The sequence below is a fragment of the Vulpes vulpes genome, chromosome 16, assembly GCF_048418805.1.
Source record: "Vulpes vulpes isolate BD-2025 chromosome 16, VulVul3, whole genome shotgun sequence".
NCBI lineage: Eukaryota > Metazoa > Chordata > Mammalia > Carnivora > Canidae > Vulpes > Vulpes vulpes.
In genome coordinates this window covers 19,711,076-19,732,911 of record NC_132795.1, presented here as the reverse complement: position 1 = coordinate 19,732,911, position 21,836 = coordinate 19,711,076, and the positions used below count along the sequence as shown (strand labels likewise).

General features: G+C 41.5%; 1 protein-coding gene across 2 annotated transcripts in view; it reads left to right on the top strand.

The window, feature by feature from the left end:
• The first annotated feature begins 16,529 nt into the window (after nt 1-16,529).
• Nucleotides 16,530-21,836, top strand: part of NOP58 (NOP58 ribonucleoprotein) — a 30,677-nt gene continuing 25,370 nt past the window's right edge. Inside the window, exon 1 of one of the 2 annotated variants that reach the window (XM_026002526.2) lies at nt 16,530-16,807. In XM_026002526.2, coding sequence (XP_025858311.1) covers nt 16,763-16,807 — 45 coding nt within the window. In that variant the 5' untranslated portion in view covers nt 16,530-16,762. The remainder of the gene's footprint in view (nt 16,808-21,836) is intronic. The other variant, XM_072741963.1, reaches the window with a different exon arrangement.

The window sequence follows — 21,836 nt, the reverse complement described above, 5'->3', positions numbered from 1 at the left end:
GGCGCCAAACCGCTGCGCCACCCAGGGATCCCTCCTAAGGTATTTTTAAAGGAGACATCTTGGGGTAAAGCAAAACTATCATTTAAAAAACACAATAGTAGTAAAAAACAAACAAACAAACAAACAAACAAAAACACAATAGTAGGAGCATCTGAGTGGCTCAGTCAGTTAAGCATCTGCCTTCAGCAGAGATCATGATCCCTGGGTCCTAGGCTTGAGCCCTGCATTGGGTTTCATGCTCAGCAGGGAGTGTGCTTCTCCTACTCTGCCCTGCCCCCCACAAGTGTCCTCTCTCTGCCTCTCAAATAAATAAAATATTTTTTAAAATTTTAGTAAAAAACACAGTAGCAGAGGGATGAATGTTAGCTTTTGCTATGGTACAAGTGTTGATAATGTTTACTAAGTACCAGCTGAGTCTTCATTGGTTCACTTGCTCAAAAAATGAAAAAAAAAATGAAGGAGTTGTTGGGCTTTCTTTGTACTCAATAAGTCTAATCAAGTGTGATAAAAAGCTGATTTTTTTTATCCTAATCCCATCCCTATCAAAAGAAGGACAGCATCTCTCATAATAAAAGAAATGCACATTAAAATGAGAACAGGGTCACCTGGATGGCTCAGTCAATGGAGCATGTGACTCCTGATCTCAGGGTTGTAGGTTCAAGCCCCACGTTAGGTGTAGAGATTACTTTAAAATAAAAATCTTTAAAAAATGAGATACAGTCTCATTACCTACCTGTTGTCCAAAGAATAAAATGATAGATAATGCCTACTACTGTCAAGGGTTAGAAGATGAATACTCTTTTTTTAAAAAAAAGATTTTATTTATTTATTCATGAGAGACACAGAAAGAGAGAGGCAGAGACACAGGCAGAGGGAGAAGCAGGCTCCATGCAGGGGCCCAACATGGGACTCGATCCTGGGATTCCAGGACCACTCCCTGGGCTGAAGGCAGACTTCTCAACTGCTGAGCCACCCAGGCGTCCCAGAAGATGAGTACTCTTATTCATGGATGGAGAGAGTATAAATGATACAGTTTTAATAGAGGACAAATTGAAAATATCTATCAAAAATTTATACATACATAAATTTGACATGACATTCCTATTGTAGGAATTTACCCAATAGTGACACAATTGTTTACAGCATAACAGTTCAAGGATGTTCCCTATAACATTGCTGGTAATAGCTAAAAAAACTGTATACAATTCTGTGTCTATCAGTGGGGAATCAGATACCTAAATTATGCTACATGGCTAGAATAGAATCCTATGCCATCAATTTTTAAAACAATGAATCTGCCAACAGCATTTTTTCACAGAACTAGAATAAACAATCCTAAAATTTATACAGAACCACAAAAGACCCTGAATAGTCAAAGCAATCTTAAAAAAATAAAACTAGGGGGGATCCCTGGGTGGCACAGCGGTTTGGCGCCTGCCTTTGGCCCAGGGCGCGATCCTGGAGACCCGGGATCAAGTCCCACGTCGGGCTCCCGGTGCATGGAGCCTGCTTCTCCCTCTGCCTGAGTCTCTGCCTCTCTCTCTGTGTGTGTGACTCTCATAAATAAATAAAAATTTAAAAAAAATAAAAATAAAACTAGGGATGCCTGGGTGGCTCAGTGGTAGAGCGTCTGCCTTTGGCCTAGGGAGTGATCCTGGAGTCCCAAGATTGAGTCCCACATCAGGCTCCGTGCATGGAGCCCGCTTCTCCCTCAGTCTATATCTCTGCCTCTCCTCTCTCTCTGTATTTCTCATGAATAAATAAATAAAATCTTTAAAAAATAAAAATAAAAAATAAAACTAGAGGGATCCCAATTCCAGACTTCAAGTTATCTTACAAAGCTGTAGCGATTAAAATAGTATGGTACTGGCACAAAAATAGATACATAAATCAATGGAACAAAACAGAAAACCCAGATATAAATCCACAATTATATGATCAATTAACCTTTGACAAAGGAGGAAAAAGAATATGCAATGGGGAAAAAAGTCTCTTCAACAAATGGTGTTGGGATAACTGGACAGCTATGCAAAAGAATGAAACTGGACCGCTTTCTTATACTGTAACACAAAAATAAACTCAAAATGGATTAAAGACCTAAATCCGAGACCTAAAACCATAAAAATCCTAGAGGGGAGGGGCACCTGAGTAGCTCAGTCAGTTAAGCATTCAACTCTTGATTTTGGTTCAGGTCATTATCTCAGGGCCTCAAGACTAAGATGGAGCCCTGCATCAGGCTCTGCAAGCAGTGGGGAATCTGCTTGAGATTCTCTCCCTCACCTCCTGCCCCTCTCCCCAGTCTCTCTCTCTCTCTCTCTCTCTTTCTCTCAAATAAATAAATAGATCTTTAGAACAAGCACAGGCATGGGGATCCCTGGGTGGCTCCGCAGTTTAGCGCCTGCCTTTGGCCCAGGGTGTGATCCTGGGGTCCCGAGATTGAGTCCCGCATCAGGCTCCCCCCATGGGGCCTGCTTCTCCCTCTGCCTGTGTCTCTGCCTCTCTCTCTCTCTGTGTCTCTCATGAATAAATAAATAAAATCTTAGAAGAAGAAGAAGAAGAAGAAGAAGAAGAAGAAGAAGAAGAAGAAGAAGAAGAAGAAGAAGAAGAAGAAGAAGAAGACAGCACAGGCAGTAATTTCTTTGTTATTGGCCATAGCACCATTTTTCTAGATCTATCTCCTGAGGCAAGGGAAATAAAAGCAAAAGTAAACTTGGGACTAGTTGGAAAATAAAAGCTTCTTGGAGCACCAGACTGGCTCAATCAGCAGAATATGTGACTCTTAATCTTGGGGTTGTATACATTGGGTATAGAAATTACTTTAAAAAAATCTTCTGGGGGATCCCTGGGTGGCGCAGTGGTTTGGCATCTGCCTTTGGCCCAGGGCACGATCCTGGAGACCCGGGATCGAGTCCCACGTCGGGCTCCCGGTGCACGGAGCCTGCTTCTCCCTCTGCCTGTGTCTCTGCCTCTCTCTCTCTCTGTGTGACTATCATAAATAAATAAAAATAAAATAAAATAAAATAAAATAAAATAAAATAAAATAAAATAAAATAAATCTTCTGCACAGCAAAAGAAACAATCAACAATAATATTTTAGGTTTTGTGAGACAAACTGTCACCATTCTGCCATTGTGGCATGAAAGTAGCCATAGATAATAAACAAATGAATGGGTGTGGCTATGTTCCAATAAATCTTTATTTATAAAAATGTGGTGGGATGGATTTCATCCGTGGGTGATAGTTTACCTTCTCAGAGCCGTGGACTGGATTCTCTCTGCATTTAAGAGATCAAGAGAAATAATAAGGCAGGATAGGAATGGGATATGACTTCACTATACCCAAGGGCCAGAATCCAGACATATGGCCCCAAGCAAATAAGCCTGGAGTATGCCATTTTCTTGTGACTCCATGAAAGGAAGAGATTGGTGACTATCTAGCCAGCCTGTGGCAGAGTCAGCTCTTTTTGTTACCAAATATCCTGTTTACTATTTTTCCTTTGTATAGATAATACTTTCTCCATCCCCAAAGAGAACAGCACAAAATCCCACCCAGGAAATATATCCAGCTTAAAGTCCAAGCTCTCCTGGTAATATCCAGTTTCCTCCAACAGACCCAGATATGGCTCTTTATAGTCTGGTGATCTATGAACTAAAAAGACAACCTGCCCAGACACACCCATGCACATCACTAATGCAACAAGGACAGGAAAACTGAAAAACATTCCCATTTAGAACAAGGAAAAATTGAACACAGAGAACTCACTGTGTCACGGCAATTCTGAGATCCCACTGGGTAAATATGGTAAAGGTCTCTTTCTCTGGGGGTGGTCAATACCTCAGATGGTTCTGATGTCTCACAACAATCTGCTGCCCCTCAGGGATGCCCTCATTCCACTCGAGCTCCAATATCCTGTACTGGGCAACCATCTGCATGGATGTCTTCCTCCCTCCACCCAAGTTCTGACACCTATTGCTAGGCCTCCCCTCCACGGGACACCCTTCTTACCCCTGGCAGGCTCTGACTCCTCAACCCAGGTGACACCATGTTGACACTTAGTTTCTCAGCTCCACCTAAGAATTTTAGGGTGGAATAGTTCAGGAAGGGAAAGAGAGAAAAAAGAAGAGAAAATAAAGGGGGAAAGGAAGATGAAAGAAAAAGCTCAAAGCCTCTTTTTTTTTTTTTTTTTTTTTTTTTTAGAGAGAGAGAGAGCATGCATGGGGAGCAGAGGGAGATAATATTTTTTTAAAAAAAATATGTATCTATTTATTTATTTGAGAGGAGACACAGAGAGAGTATGAGTGGGAGTAGGGGCCACGGCAGAGGGAGATGAAGAATCCCTACTGAGCAGTGAGCCCGATGTGGGCTTCCATCCCAGGCTCCAAGCCCAGTGTGGAATCTGACACAAAGCTCAGTCTCACAACCCTGAGATCATGACCTGATCAAGAGTCAGACTCTCAACTGACTGAGCCACCAGGTGCCCCAACTCAAAGCCTTTAACTTATTTCTTATTATTGAGGTATAGAAGCAGTCAGAATTTTTACCTTCAAGATTCCAAATTCTAGATTCTGTTCCCTTCTATTTCTTCTTACAAACCCATGAGGGAATTCTTTTCTGATCTCATCTCTTTCTTATAATATCTTGCCACATACTGTTAAAAATAACCTCTATTAAGTTTCTATTTTCTATTCCTCCAGGACTCAGTAGACACATAGTCTGCTGCTCAAGTAATCCCAGGCAACAATTTTGCCAACTGTTTTGTTGCTGCTGCATCTCATGACTAACCTTTTCATGGACAGATTTTAGATTCTTTGCAGCCCACCACCCACTTGCTATGTAAATGCCACATAGGTTTGTTTGTTTGTTTGTTTTTACAGTTGCTTTCCACCTTAAGCAGTGAGCAAAAACATAAAGCCTCTACTCTTACTGAGCTTACATTCTATATAGTATTCTGCTAACATGTCATATGGTTTTATTTTAGGAAGGGCATGACTGGTTTAAAATGTACTCAGGATTTGTTTAATCAGGTACAGTAAGACATGGAGACACAGAAACTGTCATAAGGGAAGAAGTTTTTTTTACTCACGGATCCCTAGAAGCAGGAGGCACGGCACATCACACAAGACCACACAGCAACCACCATGAGGCAGATGGAGAAGGAGGGAGGGGGTGGAGAAGCCTAGGCAAAAGCTTTTCTTTTGGTTTTCTCAGGAAGGAATGGGTGAGGCAGAGTAAGCAAGTTGAGTAGTTTTAGGATTGGATAGCTTGATTTCCATGGGCTCTTGGCAATAGGTGTGGTCCCCAGGTGCCCAGTACTCAGCCCTGGAGTGATTTGGGGCAGAAGGTTAGTGTCCTGAACTGCAGGAACCTGACAAAAGGAGGTGTGGACTCAGGATCAGTTGGTTTGCATATCAAAGTCCTGTTCCCAGGTAAGTCCCTTACTACCTCTAGGAATTTGCTAACTCTGGAAGAGGCAGTTCCTTCCTGGCTCCATAAGGTCCCAAGATGGCAAAACATCATAAAATATAAAACATTTTAAAAGGCAAGGAACACTGGGGCACCTGGTTTGCTCAGTTGGTAGAGTATATGACTTTTTTTTTTTTTTAAGATTTTATTTATTTATTTGAGAGAGAGAGAAAAAGAGATAGAGAGGGAGGGAACAGGAGTAAGGGGAGGGAGAAGCAGACTCCCCACTAAGCAAGGAGTCTGACCTGGGGCTTGATCCCAGGACCCCAGGATCATGACCTCAGCCAAAGGGATATGCTAACGGTCAGAGCCACCCACGTACCCAGAGCATATGACTCTTGATCTTGGGGCCATGAGTTCAAGCTCCACATTGGGTGTAAAGATTACTTTAAAAAAATTTTTTAAGATTAAAAAAATTAAAGATTTTATTTATTTATGAGAGACACACACAGAGAGAGAGAGAGAGGCAGAGACACAGGCAGAGGGAGAAGCAGGCTCCATGCAGGGAGCCCAACATAGGACTCTATCCTGGGTCTCCAGGATCATGCCCTGGGCTGAAGGCAGCACTAAACCGCTGAGCCACCCGGGCTGCCCCCACTAAATAAATCTTTTTTAAAAATTAATCATTTCCTTTTACCAGGTGAAAGTAAACTTCTTTGTGGTTCATCCACTGCTGTCTAGGAAATGCCAAATAAAGTTTAGGTGTAACAGTTTTATTATTTTGAATTTGAGGTTTAAATCTGAGGACAGTATTTTAAAAATTTATCAGAGGAAAAAATTAATTTTTTAAGGATTTATCAGAGCAGACAAGATAGAACGTAAGTCATATAAGCATTCAATTTTTTTAGCATTAATCTTTATAAGCCAATCAAAATAAGAATTCTGTTAGACTTTAGATAAGTTATAATCTAATTTATCTTTTTTTTTTTCTTGGAAATGAGCAAAAGTATCCTTCATGTTTACTCAGAAAATGTTTCACACAATAGAAGAATCTTATTTAAATCTTGAGCAAGCTACTTTCTGAAGCATTTTATAACTGGATTTCTCCCTGTGTCATTACGCACTGTGGTTTGTAATACTTGCTCAGTCAGATTATGGACCAGTCTAGCGGCACATCTTGAAGATTTACTAACACCTTGTCCATACATAGAGCTTTCTCTCCAACTTGGCTTACTTCATTTGCATAGTTCCATAAGACTTTCCTATTTCCCTTTAAGAAAAGGAGAGAGAAAAAAGTCATGCTTCCAGAACCCTTTAGATTTCTTGAGAGATCATGAAGCTCTATACAAGTCAGAAACAACAGGTCCTATTCTATTTAGGTTTCCATTCTATTATATATTCAGGCTCATTCATATAGCTGTTATATAAACCAAATGAATCATTTTAAGGTTCTCGCGTCTTTTCCCTGAATCTATATGCCTGAAGTTAGTCAAACTGCAAAGTTTAGAGCCAACTAGCATGTTTATGGAGCACACAGTCTTCCAAAGACTGCCCTTACTCTGACACTAAATGCGAATTTTAAGGGGTTCTCAAAACCACTCTCAAGTTTGATAATGCACTAGAAGAATCCACAGAATTTATTGAAGGTTGTTATACTCATAACAATTTTTTAAAAGATTTTATTTTATTTTTTTATTTATGATAGTCACACACACAGAGAGAGAGAGAGAGAGAGAGAGGCAGAGGGAGAAGCAGGCTCCATGCACCGGGAGCCCGACGTGGGATTCGATCCAGGGTCTCCAGGATCGCGCCCTGGGCCAAAGGCAGGCGCCAAACCGCTGCGCCACCCAGGGATCCCTATTTATTTATTTATGAGAGACACAGAGAGAAAGAGAGAGCCAGAAACACAGGCAGAGGGAGAAGCAGGCTCCATGCAGGGAGCCTAATGCTGAACTCGATCCCAGGACCCCAGGATCACAACCTGAGCCAAAGGCAGATGCTCAACCACTGAGCCACCCAGGTGCTCCACATTATTACAATTTTTAAAGAGTTATCTTTAATTAATCTCCACACCCGGGATCCCTGGGTGGCGCAGTGGTTTGGCGCCTGCCTTTGGCCCAGGGCGCGATCCTGGAGACCCGGGATCGAGTCCCACGTCGGGCTCCCGGTGCATGGAGCCTGCTTCTCCCTCTGCCTGTGTCTCTGCCTCTCTCTCTCTCTCTCTGTGACTATCATAAATAAAAATTAAAAAAAAATTAAAAAAAAAATCTCCACACCCAAAGTGGGACTCAAACTCACAACCCCCAAATTAAGAGTAGCACACTCCACTGACTGAACCAGCCAGGGGTCCCTCACAGTTTCTATTTATTACAGGGAAATGATAAATATCAAAATCAGCCAATAAAAGAATATGTAAGGCAAAATCTAGAAGAGCTCCAAACACAAAACTTCCAATGCCCTCTCCCATAGAGTTAGGATATTGTTACTATTCCAGCAATGGTGGTGTTCAACAATATTCATGGAGTACTACCAACCAGGGAGGTTCACCTAAGATTCTAGGTCCAGAGTTTTGTTTTTCTTTTTTAAAAGATTTTATTTATTTATTTATTCATGAGAGACACACACACACGGAGGCAGAGACACAAGCAGAGGGAGAAGCAGGCTCCATGAAAGGAGCCCGATGTGGGACTTGATCCTGGGACTCCAGGATTACACCAAGCTGAAGGCAGGTGCTCAACCATTGAGCCACCCAGGCATCCCCCAAGGCCCAGAATTTTTATTAAAGTTTCATCACATAGGCATAATTGATTGATTGCCCTTTGGGTTGAACTCAGTCTCCAGGTTAGTCACATGGTTGGTCACATGGCCAATTCCCAACCTAAACAAAAACAGTGAGACAGATATTTCTTCCCAGAAGCCAAGGGCAAAGGCCAGACCTCTCTTTGAATAAAGTCAAATTATTTCCCATAGATCTTTGAAAAGACTTTCAATTTTTTCTTTCATTGTATTCATTTTCTTCCCTTTGATAGTAATCTTTCTGATTGCATACAAATGACAGATTTTTTATGTTTTTAAAGATTTTTTATTTATTCATCTGAGAGAGAGAGCACAAGCGGCAGAGGACAGTGAGAAGCAGGCTCCCCGCTGAGCTAGGAACCTGACCTAGTGCTTGATCCCAGGACCTGGAAATCAGAACCTGAGCCAAAGGCAGAAGCTCAACCATCTGAGCCACCCAGGTGCCCCCAATGACAGATTTTTATGATAAATTAATCTTTAGTTTTCAAAAAGACGTGGGTAGTCACAGATACAGAAATATAAATGAACCATTTACAAAGGCTCCTTGCCTTTCTTTTACACGGAAGGAAAAGGTTTTCTTCATTTATATACAAACAGAAAACTGGTAGCCACAGTTTTCTAATCCAGCTAAGGGCTGAAAGGAAGGAAACACAAAATATAAAACTCAGCAGGGATCCCTGGGTGGCGCAGCGGTTTGGCGCCGGCCTTTGGCCCAGGGCGCGATCCTGGAGACCCGGGATCGAGTCCCACGTCGGGTTCCCGGTGCATGGGGCCTGCCTTGTGTCTCTGCCTCTCTCTCTGTGTGTGACTATCATAAATAAAAAAAAAAAAAAAAAAAAAAAAACTCAGCAGCTTGTTATAGCTGTTCCAGGTCTCAAAGAGATGTTTTCTATTCACAGACACATAAAATATTTTTTTTTAAATATTTTTAAACTCATAATGACCCACAGACAGAACAAACAGAAAGACAAACCAACAAATAACCAAACACACAAACACACATACACACACACACACCAGAAACTCATGTATGTTAACTATACTTCAAAAATAAAAATAAAATAAAATAAAAGACAGACACTCCTACTCCTGCTACCCAACTGTGACCAGACTCCCCATGTCTGTCTGCCTTCTGGCATAGAACAAATAAATGATCATATCATAAACAAACAAATAAATAAATACCATACTCCATGTTTCTGCCACCAGCAATCGTACACAAATCAAAACCAGAACTATATCCAGACCTGGTCATTAATTAGATAGAAACATAGGACCAGAAACACAAGAAAAGACTGAGTAAAGTGCTATTGCCACATGAAAGTGAACTCAGGAGTCAAGAAGATTACATCTAGGTAAAAATAGCCCACATGGTACCCTTTCCTGGCAATGCAGTCAACTCAGATCTAATAGGTAAAATCTACGTGAGGGCACCTGGGTGGCTCAGTTGGTTAAGCATCTGCCATTGGCTCAGGGCATGATCTGGGGTCCTGAGATCAAGCCCCACACTGGAATCCCTGCTCAGTGAGGGGGAGTCTGCTTCTTCCTCTCCCTCTGCTGCTCCCCTTGCTTGTGCTCTCTATCTCTCTTGGTGTCAAATAATAAAATATTTCTTAAAAATAAAAATAAAAAATAAATAAAATCTACCTGGACTTCTCAGTGGCATTACTAGGAATGCCAGAAGAAGTCTAAAAGAAGTCATTTAGAAAAAAATTAGCTTGCTAAGAACGTTATTAAAGGGGCCAGTATTTAAAAGACTTGCATATCACAAATCAAAACAAATGAACAAAATATGTATTAAAAGGAAAATATTCACTTACTTTGGTTACCAAGATTCTTTACGGAAAAATAGCAGTTTTCTTACACGAATATCTTATCTGTGAAGTTTCCCCCCTGTCTGCAGGTATTACCATAGCAAAAGGCAGGGATAGAGTTGTTTTTGTTTGAGAGTGTAATTTACATGAAGTCTCAAGATTTCATTTAACTAGGGATCTAGAATTAAAACCTGGTTTTGTTGTGTTTTGTTTTTGTTTTCTTCGAGCACAATGTGGTGTGTGTGTATATTTTTTTTCCTATGTATAGGATGTGAAATGTATGGTTACCTTTAGTGGAAGCAAGCTGTGTCAATTTTGTTCCTGTTCCTTTAATTTCCCTCTTGATGTCTCCCTTTGGTCCACTTGAATTATTGTCTTAATTCAATTTAATTATGTAGTAATCATTGCCATTTACTAATCACTTGAATAATGTCAAACAAAGGTATTATCTTGCTTATTAGTCACAATAACTCTGTGAGGTAGATGTTACTCCTATATTACACACAAGAAAAGTGCTAAGAAGTTAAATCATTTACAAGATCTATTAAGTTGTAAGAGGCAAAGCTGAGATTCGGACTCCTGCTTATTTCTACTGTATCGTAATTGTGTTGTACTTGTCTGCTTTCCCCATCAATCAATAGCAGCTCAAGGGCAGGGATTATGTATTATTGTGTGTCTTTGACCAGAACAAAGTATAGGGTCTGGTACATAGTAGACATAAATCAATGAGCTATCCTTTAGTATTTTATAATTTTTAAACATGCATAAACCTTATTTTTGAAAAAGCTATATTACGCTCCATGTGGACAAGGAAAGGTGAAGTTAGAGTGGAGGTGTTAATGTTAAAAATAGAGGTCAGCTAAGTCTATTCAGGCACATACCATGATATAGTTCAGGGTCTGGACCTTAGCTTTACAAGTAAGAAACTCAATTTTGACCATGAATCCAGAGTTGATTAGTTTAGAAGAAATTGATTTTTGCTCAAGCTCACAAGAAAATGATGAAAGATGGGCAGCCCGGGTGGCTCAGTGGTTTAGCGCCACCTTCATCCCAGGGCGTGATCCTGGAGATCCAGGATCGAGTCCCACATCAGGCTCCTTGCATGGAGCCTGCTTCTCCCTCTGCCTGTGTCTCTGCCCCCCTCTCTCTCTCTCTCTCTCTCTCTCTGCATGTGTGTCTCATAAATAAATAAAATCTTAAAAAAAGAAAATGATGAAAGAGTGTAGCTGTAATTTAACTGGTCAGAGATGAGACTTTTGGGGGCTATTTTGTAAAGTTAGGTGACACAGCTCCTCAGAATACAGATAACCTCTATGTTCTCTAGGTAGGCTACCCTCTCTGGAGCTATTCAAACTGCTTTGTCTCAATGTTCACGAAACTTTTTAACTAAAATAGTCAGGAACTGGGATGCCTGGGTGGCTAGTGGTTGAGTGTCTGTCTTTAGCTCAGGGCATGATCTTGAGACCGGTGATCGATTCCTGCATCGGTCTCCCTGCATGGAGCCTGCCTCTCTCTCTGTGTGTCTTTCATGAAAAAATAAATAAAGTCCTTAGAAAATAATAATAATAATAAAATAGGAACTAATAGAAATATATGCTCTTCTTGATTTATATTGGGTCTACAGTACACAGGGCAAATAAGGGAAAGACATTAAGATTTTCATTCAGGGAGTACCTGGGTGGCTCAGTCAGTTAAATGTCTGCCTTCAGCTCAGATCATGATCCCAGGGTCTTAGGTTTGAGTCCCATGTTAGGCTCCTTGCTCAGTTGAGCCTGCTTCTCCCTCTCTCTCCGCAGCTCCGCCTGCTTGTTCTCTCTCCCTCTCTCTGTCAAATAAATAAAATCTTAAAAAAAAAAAAAAAAAAAGATTTTCACTCGGGGGCACCTGGCTGGTTCAGTCAGTACAGCAGGTGACTACAGCATGTGACTCCTAATTTCGGGGTGGTGAGTTCAAGCCCCAGTTTCAGTGTAGAGATTACTTAAAAATAAAAAATAGTTTTAAAAGATTTTATTTATTCATGGGAGACACACACACATAGAGGCAGAGACATAGGCAGAGGGAGAAGCAGATTCCCTGCGGGGAGCCCAATGTGGGACTGGATATCAGGTCTCCGGGATCACGCCCTGAGTCGAAGGCAGATGCTTAACTGCTGAGCCACCCAGGCATTCAAAAATAAAATATATAAAAGAAAGAAAAGATTGGGATGGTTGGGTGGTTCAGTGGTTGAGCATCTGCCTTCGGCTCAGGGTATGATACTGGGGTCCTGGGATCAAGTCCCACATCGGGCTCCCCACAGGGAATCTGCTTCTCCTTCTGCCTATGTCTCTGCCTCTCTCTGTGTGTGTCTCTCATGAATAAATATATAAAATCTTAAAAAAAAGAAAGAAAAGATTTTCCTTCAGGTACAATCCTAAGGTACTCATCTGATGGCAAGAAGTCCTCAGAAAATGCCAGACTGGAGAGAGCAACAATAGGATCATGAAAGGAAATCATCCTGTATCCAGTTGCCTGAGCCAGACTGAGTAGGAAAGCATGGTTGTTTAGAAAATATGGCTGAGATGTCAGCCTGTTTCCAACTCATGTCCTAACTGCCTCTCTTTCCTCCAAGTACCCACAGTCTCTGGAAGGAGAGGACTTTGTCAAAAAGAAAAACGTCTCCCAAAAGAACAGGCTAAGAAGCACAAAAGCTGCTTGCCTACTACGTGGAGAAGAACAAGAATCCCTGAAGGTGGTGGCGTACAGAAAATGGGCAGTGGTATGGGCAGCACCTGTGTTCATTAAGGGGCAGTAGTCAACAACAGAAAGAGGGCACCACTAGCAGACACGAGAGCAAGACAATACAGAGCGACAGGCGGCAGCTCAGCAATTCTGCGATAGAGACAATCTCTATGGCCCATCCTCTGGGGATTCCTAAAGGAATCCATGAAGGAGGTTGTGTGATTTTGGCTTAACTTCTTTGAAAAGGCAAATTAAAGTAATTATAAGAGTACCTATTGCCTAAGTTTGTTGTGAGAATTACATCGTATGACGAGCACTGAAAACAAATATTGTTACATCGATAAAAACCTTAATCTTAAATGGGGTTATTTATTAGTCACTCCAATACTGCCATACTGGTCATATTAGTCATACTGCTCTGAGAACATACCAGGCACAATCCTTCTTTGGTATCTTTGAGTAAACTGTTCTCTTTGCCTGAAATACCTTTCCTCTAGATATCATGAGAGCTGGCTACCTGAAGTCACTTACTCAAATGTCACCTCAACGAGGCCTTTCTTGACCAACCAGGAATATCTTATTCTCCTATTGTGCTTTATTTTTCTCTGTGCATTGAGTACTCTCTAATATACTGGGTATTTATTTTATTTCCCCTTATTAGAATATAAGTTCAATGAAGTATGGAGATAAAAAAAAATGAAGTATGGAGGTTTTTCCATGTTTTGTTCATCAGTATGTCCTTAGTGCCTGTAAGAATGCCTGACAGAGGGGTGCCTGGGTGGCTCAGTCGGTTAAGTGTCTACCTTTGGTTCAGGTCACGATCAAGGGGTCCTGGGATTGAGCTCTGCACTGGGATCCCCACTCAGTGGGTAATCTGCTTCTCCCTCTGCCCTTCTCCCCCCCCTACTTCCTGCTTGTGCTCTCTGCTCTCTCTCAAATAAATAAGTTAAATATTTTTATTTTTTAAAGATTATATTTATTTATTCATGAGAGACACAGAGAGGGGCAGAGACACAGGCAGAGGAAGGAGAAGCAGGCTCCATGCAGGAGCTAAATGTGGGACTCAATCCTGGAACCCCAGGATCACGTCCTGAGCCAAAGGCACATGCTCAACCACTGAGCCACCCAGGTGTCCCTAAATAAAAATTTTTAAAAATTAAAAAAAATGCCTGACAGAGAGTAAACACTCATATTTGTTGACTACATAAAAGATGTTCACTACTTGAACGACATGAAAGATCCAAAACATCTCCATCTGTTTATTACAGGCACATGGGGATCACTGAACACAAGGATACCTTTGCTAATATCAGTTGGTCCCAAAAAGTACAAGGAGTCTCCATTAGCACCCTCAAATAATTTAATTCCATTATTCATTCAAATCGTTCATTTACTCATCACTATTCATATTTATGGAATCCCTATGTAACGTGCCAGGTACTAGCTTGGTACTGGGCCTCCAGCAGTGAACTTCCATGGAGCTTATATTCTAGCTAGGTCAGGCATGGGGCTAGAGGGTGGGGAGAGAACAAAATAACCATGTTTGTCATTCCACCATGTTAAGTCACTACTAAAGTTATAAACCCTTCTTCTGGGTTATCTATACTCTACCATAGTCTCCTCCTCATACTTCTTTGTACTATCTCCCCTTGACCTAGTACTTTGTTTAATGAAGTATTGAATTTCTTATTTTTCTCTTGCAACAGGGAATTTTCAGACAATTACTGTATTTGGACAAGATCCAAATCCAAATCCAGAGTCATCTCTGAACCCCTAATGCATCACTGAGCTGATTATATAAATGGCAATGTGCAAAGACAACTTCTCAGAGAAGCCACAGTAAAGAGGTTTCTCATTGAATAAGTGGCTTCGTTTCTCTTTGAGTAAAGCATGGAGGCTTTACATGCAGGGAAAATAATTTTACTTCCTGCAAACATTCATTCATTAAATTGTTAAGAATTACTTAATGAGGGGCACCTGGGTGGCTCAGTTGGTTAAGCACCCAACTCTTGATTTTGGCTCAGGTCATGGTCTCAGGTTCCTGAGATCTCCACCACGTCAGACTCCAGGGCTCTGTGCCTCCTGCTTGAGACTCTTTCTCTCTCTGCCTCTCTCTCTCCCTGCACACAAGAGTGTACATGCACTCCCATTCTCTCAAAATAAATTAAGTCTTTAAAAAAAATTTAATGAGATCCTATTTCATGATCAGCACATGATGCCCTATACAGATACAATTAAGTGTAAGATACAGAATGCACTTTCTAGCAGATGTCACTTCAGTTAAGAAAACTAGACAGAGGCACCTGCCTGGCTCAGTGGATTTAACATGTGACTTTTGATTCTGTAGTTGTAGGCTTGAGCCCCACCTTGGATGTAGAGATTATTTTTAAAAAATAAAAATAAAATAAAACTAGACCCCAAAAAAGATATATATTATGAAATTATATAATACCACTAACAGACCCAGTGCTTCTACTTCATCCACCCACTCTTCCTTTCCCAATCAAGCCATTTTGGTTTCTTTTTTTTTTTTTTTTTTTTTTAAGATTTCTATTTATTCATTCATGAGAGACGAGAGAGAGAGAGAGAGAGAGAGAGAGAGAGAGAGAGGCAGAGACACAGGCAGAGGGAGAAGCAGGCTCCATGCAGGGAGCCCGATGTGGGACTCGATTCCCGGTCTCCAGGATCACGCCCTGGGCTGAAGGCGGCGCTAAACCGCTGAGCCACCCGGGCTGCCCCATTTTGGTTTCTCTTGCCTCCCTGACCACACTGAATCCTATGGGTATAATCAACCATGCTCGTGTCTGTACTCTAGATTCCCCCATCCCTTGATTCCCCTCCCCCCTCATCTTTTCTGCTATTCAGTCCAGGATTTTCATTCCTCTTGATTCTAGGTTGCAGAGCCGCTTGGAGGATAAATAAATAAATAAATCAATCAATCAATCAATCAATCAATCAATCAATCAAGTTACTTAGTGTTCCAAAACTTTCCGCAAATTGCAACCTAATGTTTACAGCCATCGGCAGGCATATAAGGCCTGGAACGTGAGGAAGGAAATTTCACTCCTAAAGAAAGTCAGACTTGTGGACTAATTGAGGTTTTTAAATCCGTCACTCAAACTGAAAGGTCCCAGAAAAGCAACTCCCGCTAAGTCTAAACGCCTATACCCTGGAATCACTGTAACAAAAAACGGGAGAGGTCTGGGCAGCCCCGGTGGCCCAGAGGTTTAGCCCAGGGCGTGACCCCGGAGACCCGGGGGTCGAGTCCCGCATCGGGCTCCCTGCACGGAGCCTGCTCCTCTGCCTGTGTCTCTGCCTCTCTCTCTCTCTGTGTCTCATGAATAAATAAATAAAATCTTAAAAAAAACAAAAACAAAGAAACGGGAGAGGTCTGCATATACGTGAAGGACACCTGTGCTAAGAATCAGTTCGGCCGGGCGTGCTCGCGTAGACAGGGACCGTCCCGCGGCCGCCCGAGAGCCTCGCTTCAAGGCAGCGCTCTCCAGGTGTTCAGCGGCTGGCATTTCCCAATTCCAGACGCCTGGGGCAAAGGGCCGGAGACGGCTCCGCATTTCTCTCAAGGTAAACTATATCACCTATAGGAACTTCAAAAATAGTAAAAAGCGACCTTCTTCCCTATTGGGTTTCGGTGCAGCTCACCACTTAAAATCTCGCTTTAGTGCAAAGAAATCTCGCGACACTTTCTCTTTCTCGCTCTTTTCCCCCCCCCCTCCCCTCTCCCCCTCCCATCACCCACCCGGTTGGCGGGAACATACCGGAAGCGACGGCTTGCTGCCTGTCGGAAGTGACGTCAGATCCCAGAAGCCTTGGAGAAGGAGAAGCGCGTTGAAACATTCTGCACACAGTCGGTTGGAACGGTCAGGCAACGTGGTCCGGTTCTGCGAGCAGGCGCGCGCGTTTGTGCCTGGCCTGCTGCGGCCTTGCAGGCCTTTGGGGGCCGCAAGTTTGGTTTCTTTTCACGGGTGTAAGAGCACGCGGCGGGCCGCGCAGTGCCCTGACCCGGCCTCACCATGCTGGTGCTGTTTGAGACGTCCGTGGGCTACGCCATCTTTAAGGTAAGTTGCAGATTGAACCGTTGGAGAGGCGAGGCTGGTGTTGGGCAGGCGAGGACGGGGAGAGACGTAAGGGGAGGGCGACAGTGCTCGGGATCCTGCGGGAGCCGTTTGTGTCCCCCTGCTCTGAAGTCAGGGGAAGGCTTTGGGCCTGGGAGACGCGTGTTCCGGTGAACACGTGGCCGCGCCGGGTTCTGTTTAGAGGATTCGGCCGGCGGGAGAGGAGGGCAGGGGTCTTACCGATTTCACAGGTAAAGGTAAGGAACTTGAGGTTTATTCTGAGTGGTTTTAAGAACTGATTGAAAGGTTTTAAGGAGAGGAACGACCTGATCTAAAGTCTTTTAATGAAGTTGCTTTCCCGCGTGGAGACTATATATTACAAGAAGCCAGAAAGGAACCAGGTATGTTTTTTGCCTTAATCTAGGTAAGATGAAAGTGCTTGGATTCAGGTTGGTATGTCGAGAAGCAAATGCCAGGGGGAATTTAGAAGGTAGAACTGGTGGCTTTGGGCCGATGAAGAATGTGGGTTTGGGATTAAGTGGGTACGCGATGGTGGAGAAGAGAAGAAAAACGGGAGTGTTTTTTTGTTTTGTTTTGTTTTTTTCCGGGCGGGGGTTGGGGGAGCAGATACTGAAAAGGTCCAATGTTGCTGTGAAAGGTGGAGCGTCTGTGAGATGTGGAAGTGCCTTCGTCATTTTAAATTTCAGACCTAAGGGAGAAATCTAGACCTATGGTCATCAGTTTGAGATTTGTCTTAATAGGGGAAATCTGAAATTTAAAGATTATCAGCACGGAGTTGGTTAAACAATGGGACTTTCTTGAGATGTTCCAAAGTTGAGGTAAACTGATGTTGCTGTGAAAGGTGGAGCGTCTGTGAGATGTGGAAGTGCCCTCGTCATTTTAAATTTCAGACCTAAGGGAGAAATCTAGGCCTATGGTCATCAGTTTGAGATTTGTCTTAATAGGGGAAATCTGAAATTTAAAGATTATCAGCACGGAGCTGGTTAAACAATGGGACTTTCTTGAGATGTTCCCTTGAGATGTTCCAAAGTTGAGGTAAACTGAATGCTATCCATGCCAGGCAGTCTTCTGACCTCTACAAATGTAGGAACAAAACCCAGAATTTTCGTATATGTGCTGATATTAGGGTAAAAATGCTAGGTAACGTGTATAGTACGGTTATGTATGTGCTATGAGTGCAGAAGATCTGGAATCAGCATTCCAAAGTGTTGATTTCGAGGAGCTTTTAACTTTTTTTTTTTTAGATTTTTTTTCAGACATTGAAAATACAGTTCCATTTGCACTTGTTAATGTTAATATTAAGTGATAAACTCATAAAAGCCAAAAGCTAGTTTTGCTTATTTTTTTCTCATTGGGGTTGTCTGCAATTGGGGAGTAGTAGAAATTTTAAGGGACTGTAAAAGGCTTTAGATCTTGGGAGTGTGTCTGTTTTACTTTTTCCTGGGTTTTGTAGTCTTTTTCTAAAACTTTTTTTTTAAGATTTTATTTATTTATTCATGAGAGGCAGAGACACAGGCAGAGGGAGAAGCAGGCTCCGTGTAGAGAGCCCGATATGGGGCTCGATCCTGGGTCTCCGGGACCATACCCTGAGCCGGAGGCAGCAGCTCAACCTCTGAGCCACCCAGGTGTCCCATCTTTTTCTAAATTGTTAAGTAGAATTTTGCACATGCCCCCAAATTTTCTTAGCTAACATGATCTATCATATTTTGAATTACTGTATATGGATGAATTTCAGGTAAATAGATGTTAGGTATACTGCTCTGCACTAAGAGGGAGGCGCAACTGCACAGTCCACTGGTTGCCTCTGATGGTGGGAGGGAATTGGCTTAGCAGTTGTCTGGTTTCTAGGCCTAGGTCATAAAATATTCAACCATTTCTCTTGATGAATTTCTGATTTCTTTTAATGAAGAGTATTCTCCATAAAAATAAGTCAGGTATTCTGTCAGTTTTTTAACGCTATTCATTTGCAAATTACTGTTCACATTATTAAATTGTGGTTTATGGTTTATGTAACATAATGGAGAAATAACTAAAGGACTAAATATATGGAAATAATGATTCAGTTCCAAATATTTCAATTCATAGCCGTTATTGTTAGTAAGGTAGACATAGAGTATGTTCTGGAATTGGTAGTGGTTGCACAATTTTGTGAAAATATACTAAAAAGTAAGTTGTACACTTTAAAAGGGTAAGTATTATGGTGTGTAAAAGTAGGTTTATAGTACAAAGTTATTAGCTCCCTTTCCCATAATGTTTCAGAATGCTAGGATATAAAATTACTTTGGTTGCATAAGATTCGTGCTTTAATGAGAATGCTTTAAGAAATTTTTTATTTTTTTCGTAAATTTTTAAAACTTTTTAAGTTCAGGTCATAGTAAGGAATGCGTTTTATATCCTAATCTAAGTGTGCATATATCCACACATACAGAGTCACAAAAAAATTCAATATTTTGTAAAAGAATTATTGAATGTTAACAAGGTTATATATGAATCCAAAGACAATACTAAAGGAACTATTTCCATTTTTAGAATATTGTAAAAACTCAACCTGTGTGCCTTGTGTCATGTGGCATACATAGTAAGACTAAAGGCACGTCTTTTATTACTTATCCCAGGCCTTCTGTAGCTGTGCTACCCAATATGATTGCCACTACCCAAGTACAACTATTTAGCATTTGAAATTTGGTTGGTAAAGCTGTGGAAACGAATTCTTAGTTTTAATTCATTTAAATTTTAATAGTTACATTGTGTATTGCAGCTGTGCAGTGTAGTGTTGTGTTCATTACCTTAGGGCCTGGAGGAAGAGATTTTTTTTGTGTATACCAGAGTTTCTGTATGATTACTTACTGAGCAGTATGTTTTTCCAGCTTCATTTATTGGGTATCTTACATACTGTATAACTCACCTATTGTAAATACAGTTTGATACATTTTAGTAAAATTTATACAACTGCAAGTTGCAATCCAGTTTTAGAATACCTTCAAAAGTTACCTTTTGGCTATTTGCAGGTTAGTCAGACCCAGTTATAGGCAGCCACTGTCTGTATTATTTTGTCGTTTCTAGAAATTTCATGTAAATGGAGTAATACTTTTTTTGTGGCTTTTTTCACTTGGCATGCTTTTGAAGCTAACCTACATTGTCTGTATCAATTTGTTCCTTTTTGAATAATTCACATTTGAGGGACACCTGGGTGGCTCTGGTTTAGGGTGTGATCCCAGGGTCCTGGGACTCCCTCTGCCTGTGTCTCTGCCTCTCTCTCCATGTCTCTCATGAATAAATAAAATAAATAAAATCTTTTAAAAAAATAATTCACATTTGAAACTATTGAAAATCATCCTGTAAACAACTCACAAGTTTCATGAAACAGTATTTACCCATTTTGTTTGTGGAGTAAAACTAAAAAAAGGTAGCGTGGAATGCTTAAATAAAACAGAATCTCAAAGTAACCAATTAAGTGAAAATTAGGGACAGTCACTTTTGTCCCTTTTTTTGTTTTTTTAAAGATTTTTATTTACTAATGAGAGACACAGAGAGGCAGAGGGAGAAGGCAGGCCGCAGCGCCATCCCCCCCCCCCCCCCCCCCCAGTCTGAGGCGCCACTCAATCCCCGAGTCCGGGATAACAACCTGAGCTGAAGGCAGATGCTCAACCACTGAGCCACCCAACTTGCCCAAGACAGTCACTTTTGATGTAGTGTGCACTTTTTTGTTTATAAATTTCATGCCTGTCTGGAATAAAGGAGAATATTCTAGGACTATCAGGCATGTCGTGGGATGCATTTATGTTAGTGTTTTACTCTTTAATGTGAAAAATTTCAAAGACAAGTGGAAGATTATAAAGAACCTCCATGTACACCATCATTCAACTTCAGCAGGCCCATATTGTGGGCCATCTCTCTCCCACTCCCCTTCCCACATTGTTTTGAAGCAAATTCTGCATAAGTAGGTGTCGTGAGCATGCTAAGAAGGTGCACACACAACTTGTGTCTTTCCACAATGTCAGCTTTTATCCCCCCACAATGTCAGCTTTATTCTGTTTCAAAGCAAGGTTAATATAATTGTAACGCAGGATTCCAAACTGACATTTCGCTACCCGTTTAACTTGGCTTCTTACACATCACAGAGAGCTAAGCACAAGACCCGTTAACACAACAAACGAGATAGAACAAGAACAAAGGCGATTGAAAATTAATGCAGTCTTCAGTTGCACAGGTGAAATTGGGCCTGGGTCTGTTCAGGGTCAGCTCATGGTACTAGTTGATTATTATGTTCAGAGGTCGGTTGAGGTAGCTACGGTGGCAGCTGCCTTTTTGATGTGGTCAGATGTAAAAGGGTTGGCTTTACGAAGGTCTTGACAGTTTGCTGCAAAAATCTTTCATTTTAAAAGAGATTTAAAGGACGCCAGGTGGCTCAGTAGTTGAGCAGCAGCCTTTGGTCCAGGGTGTGGTCCTGGAATCCTGGGATCCAGTGCCACATTGAGCTCTCTGCAGGAGCCTGCCTCTCCCTCTGCCTGTGTCTCTGCCTCTCTCTCTGTGTCTCTCATGAAGAAATAAATAAAGTCTTTAAAACTAGCAAACCATAATGGTAAAGATTTTATTTTTAATTTTATTTTTTAAATTAATTTATTTATTTATGGTAGTCACAGAGAGAGAGAGAGAGAGAGGCAGAGACACAGGCAGAGGGAGAAGCAGGCTCCACGCACCGGGAGCTTGACGTGGGATTCGATCCCGGGTCCCCAGGATCGCGCCCTGGGCCAAAGGCAGGCGCTAAACCTCTGCGCCACCCAGGGATCCCCCTGATAAAGATTTTAATGGCAATAACTCTATCCTCTCTATTTGGAAGTGGAAATAATTCCATCTTGATCTAAAATGGTAAAACTTGAGATGGACTTCATACAAATGGTTTTAGATTTCTCTGTGTGAAAATGAATGCCTAAAATTTAAGGTGTATTTTTAAGGAAATATAGAAGTTATTTCTAATTTTATTTTATTCAGACTATCTTAATTAGTAATG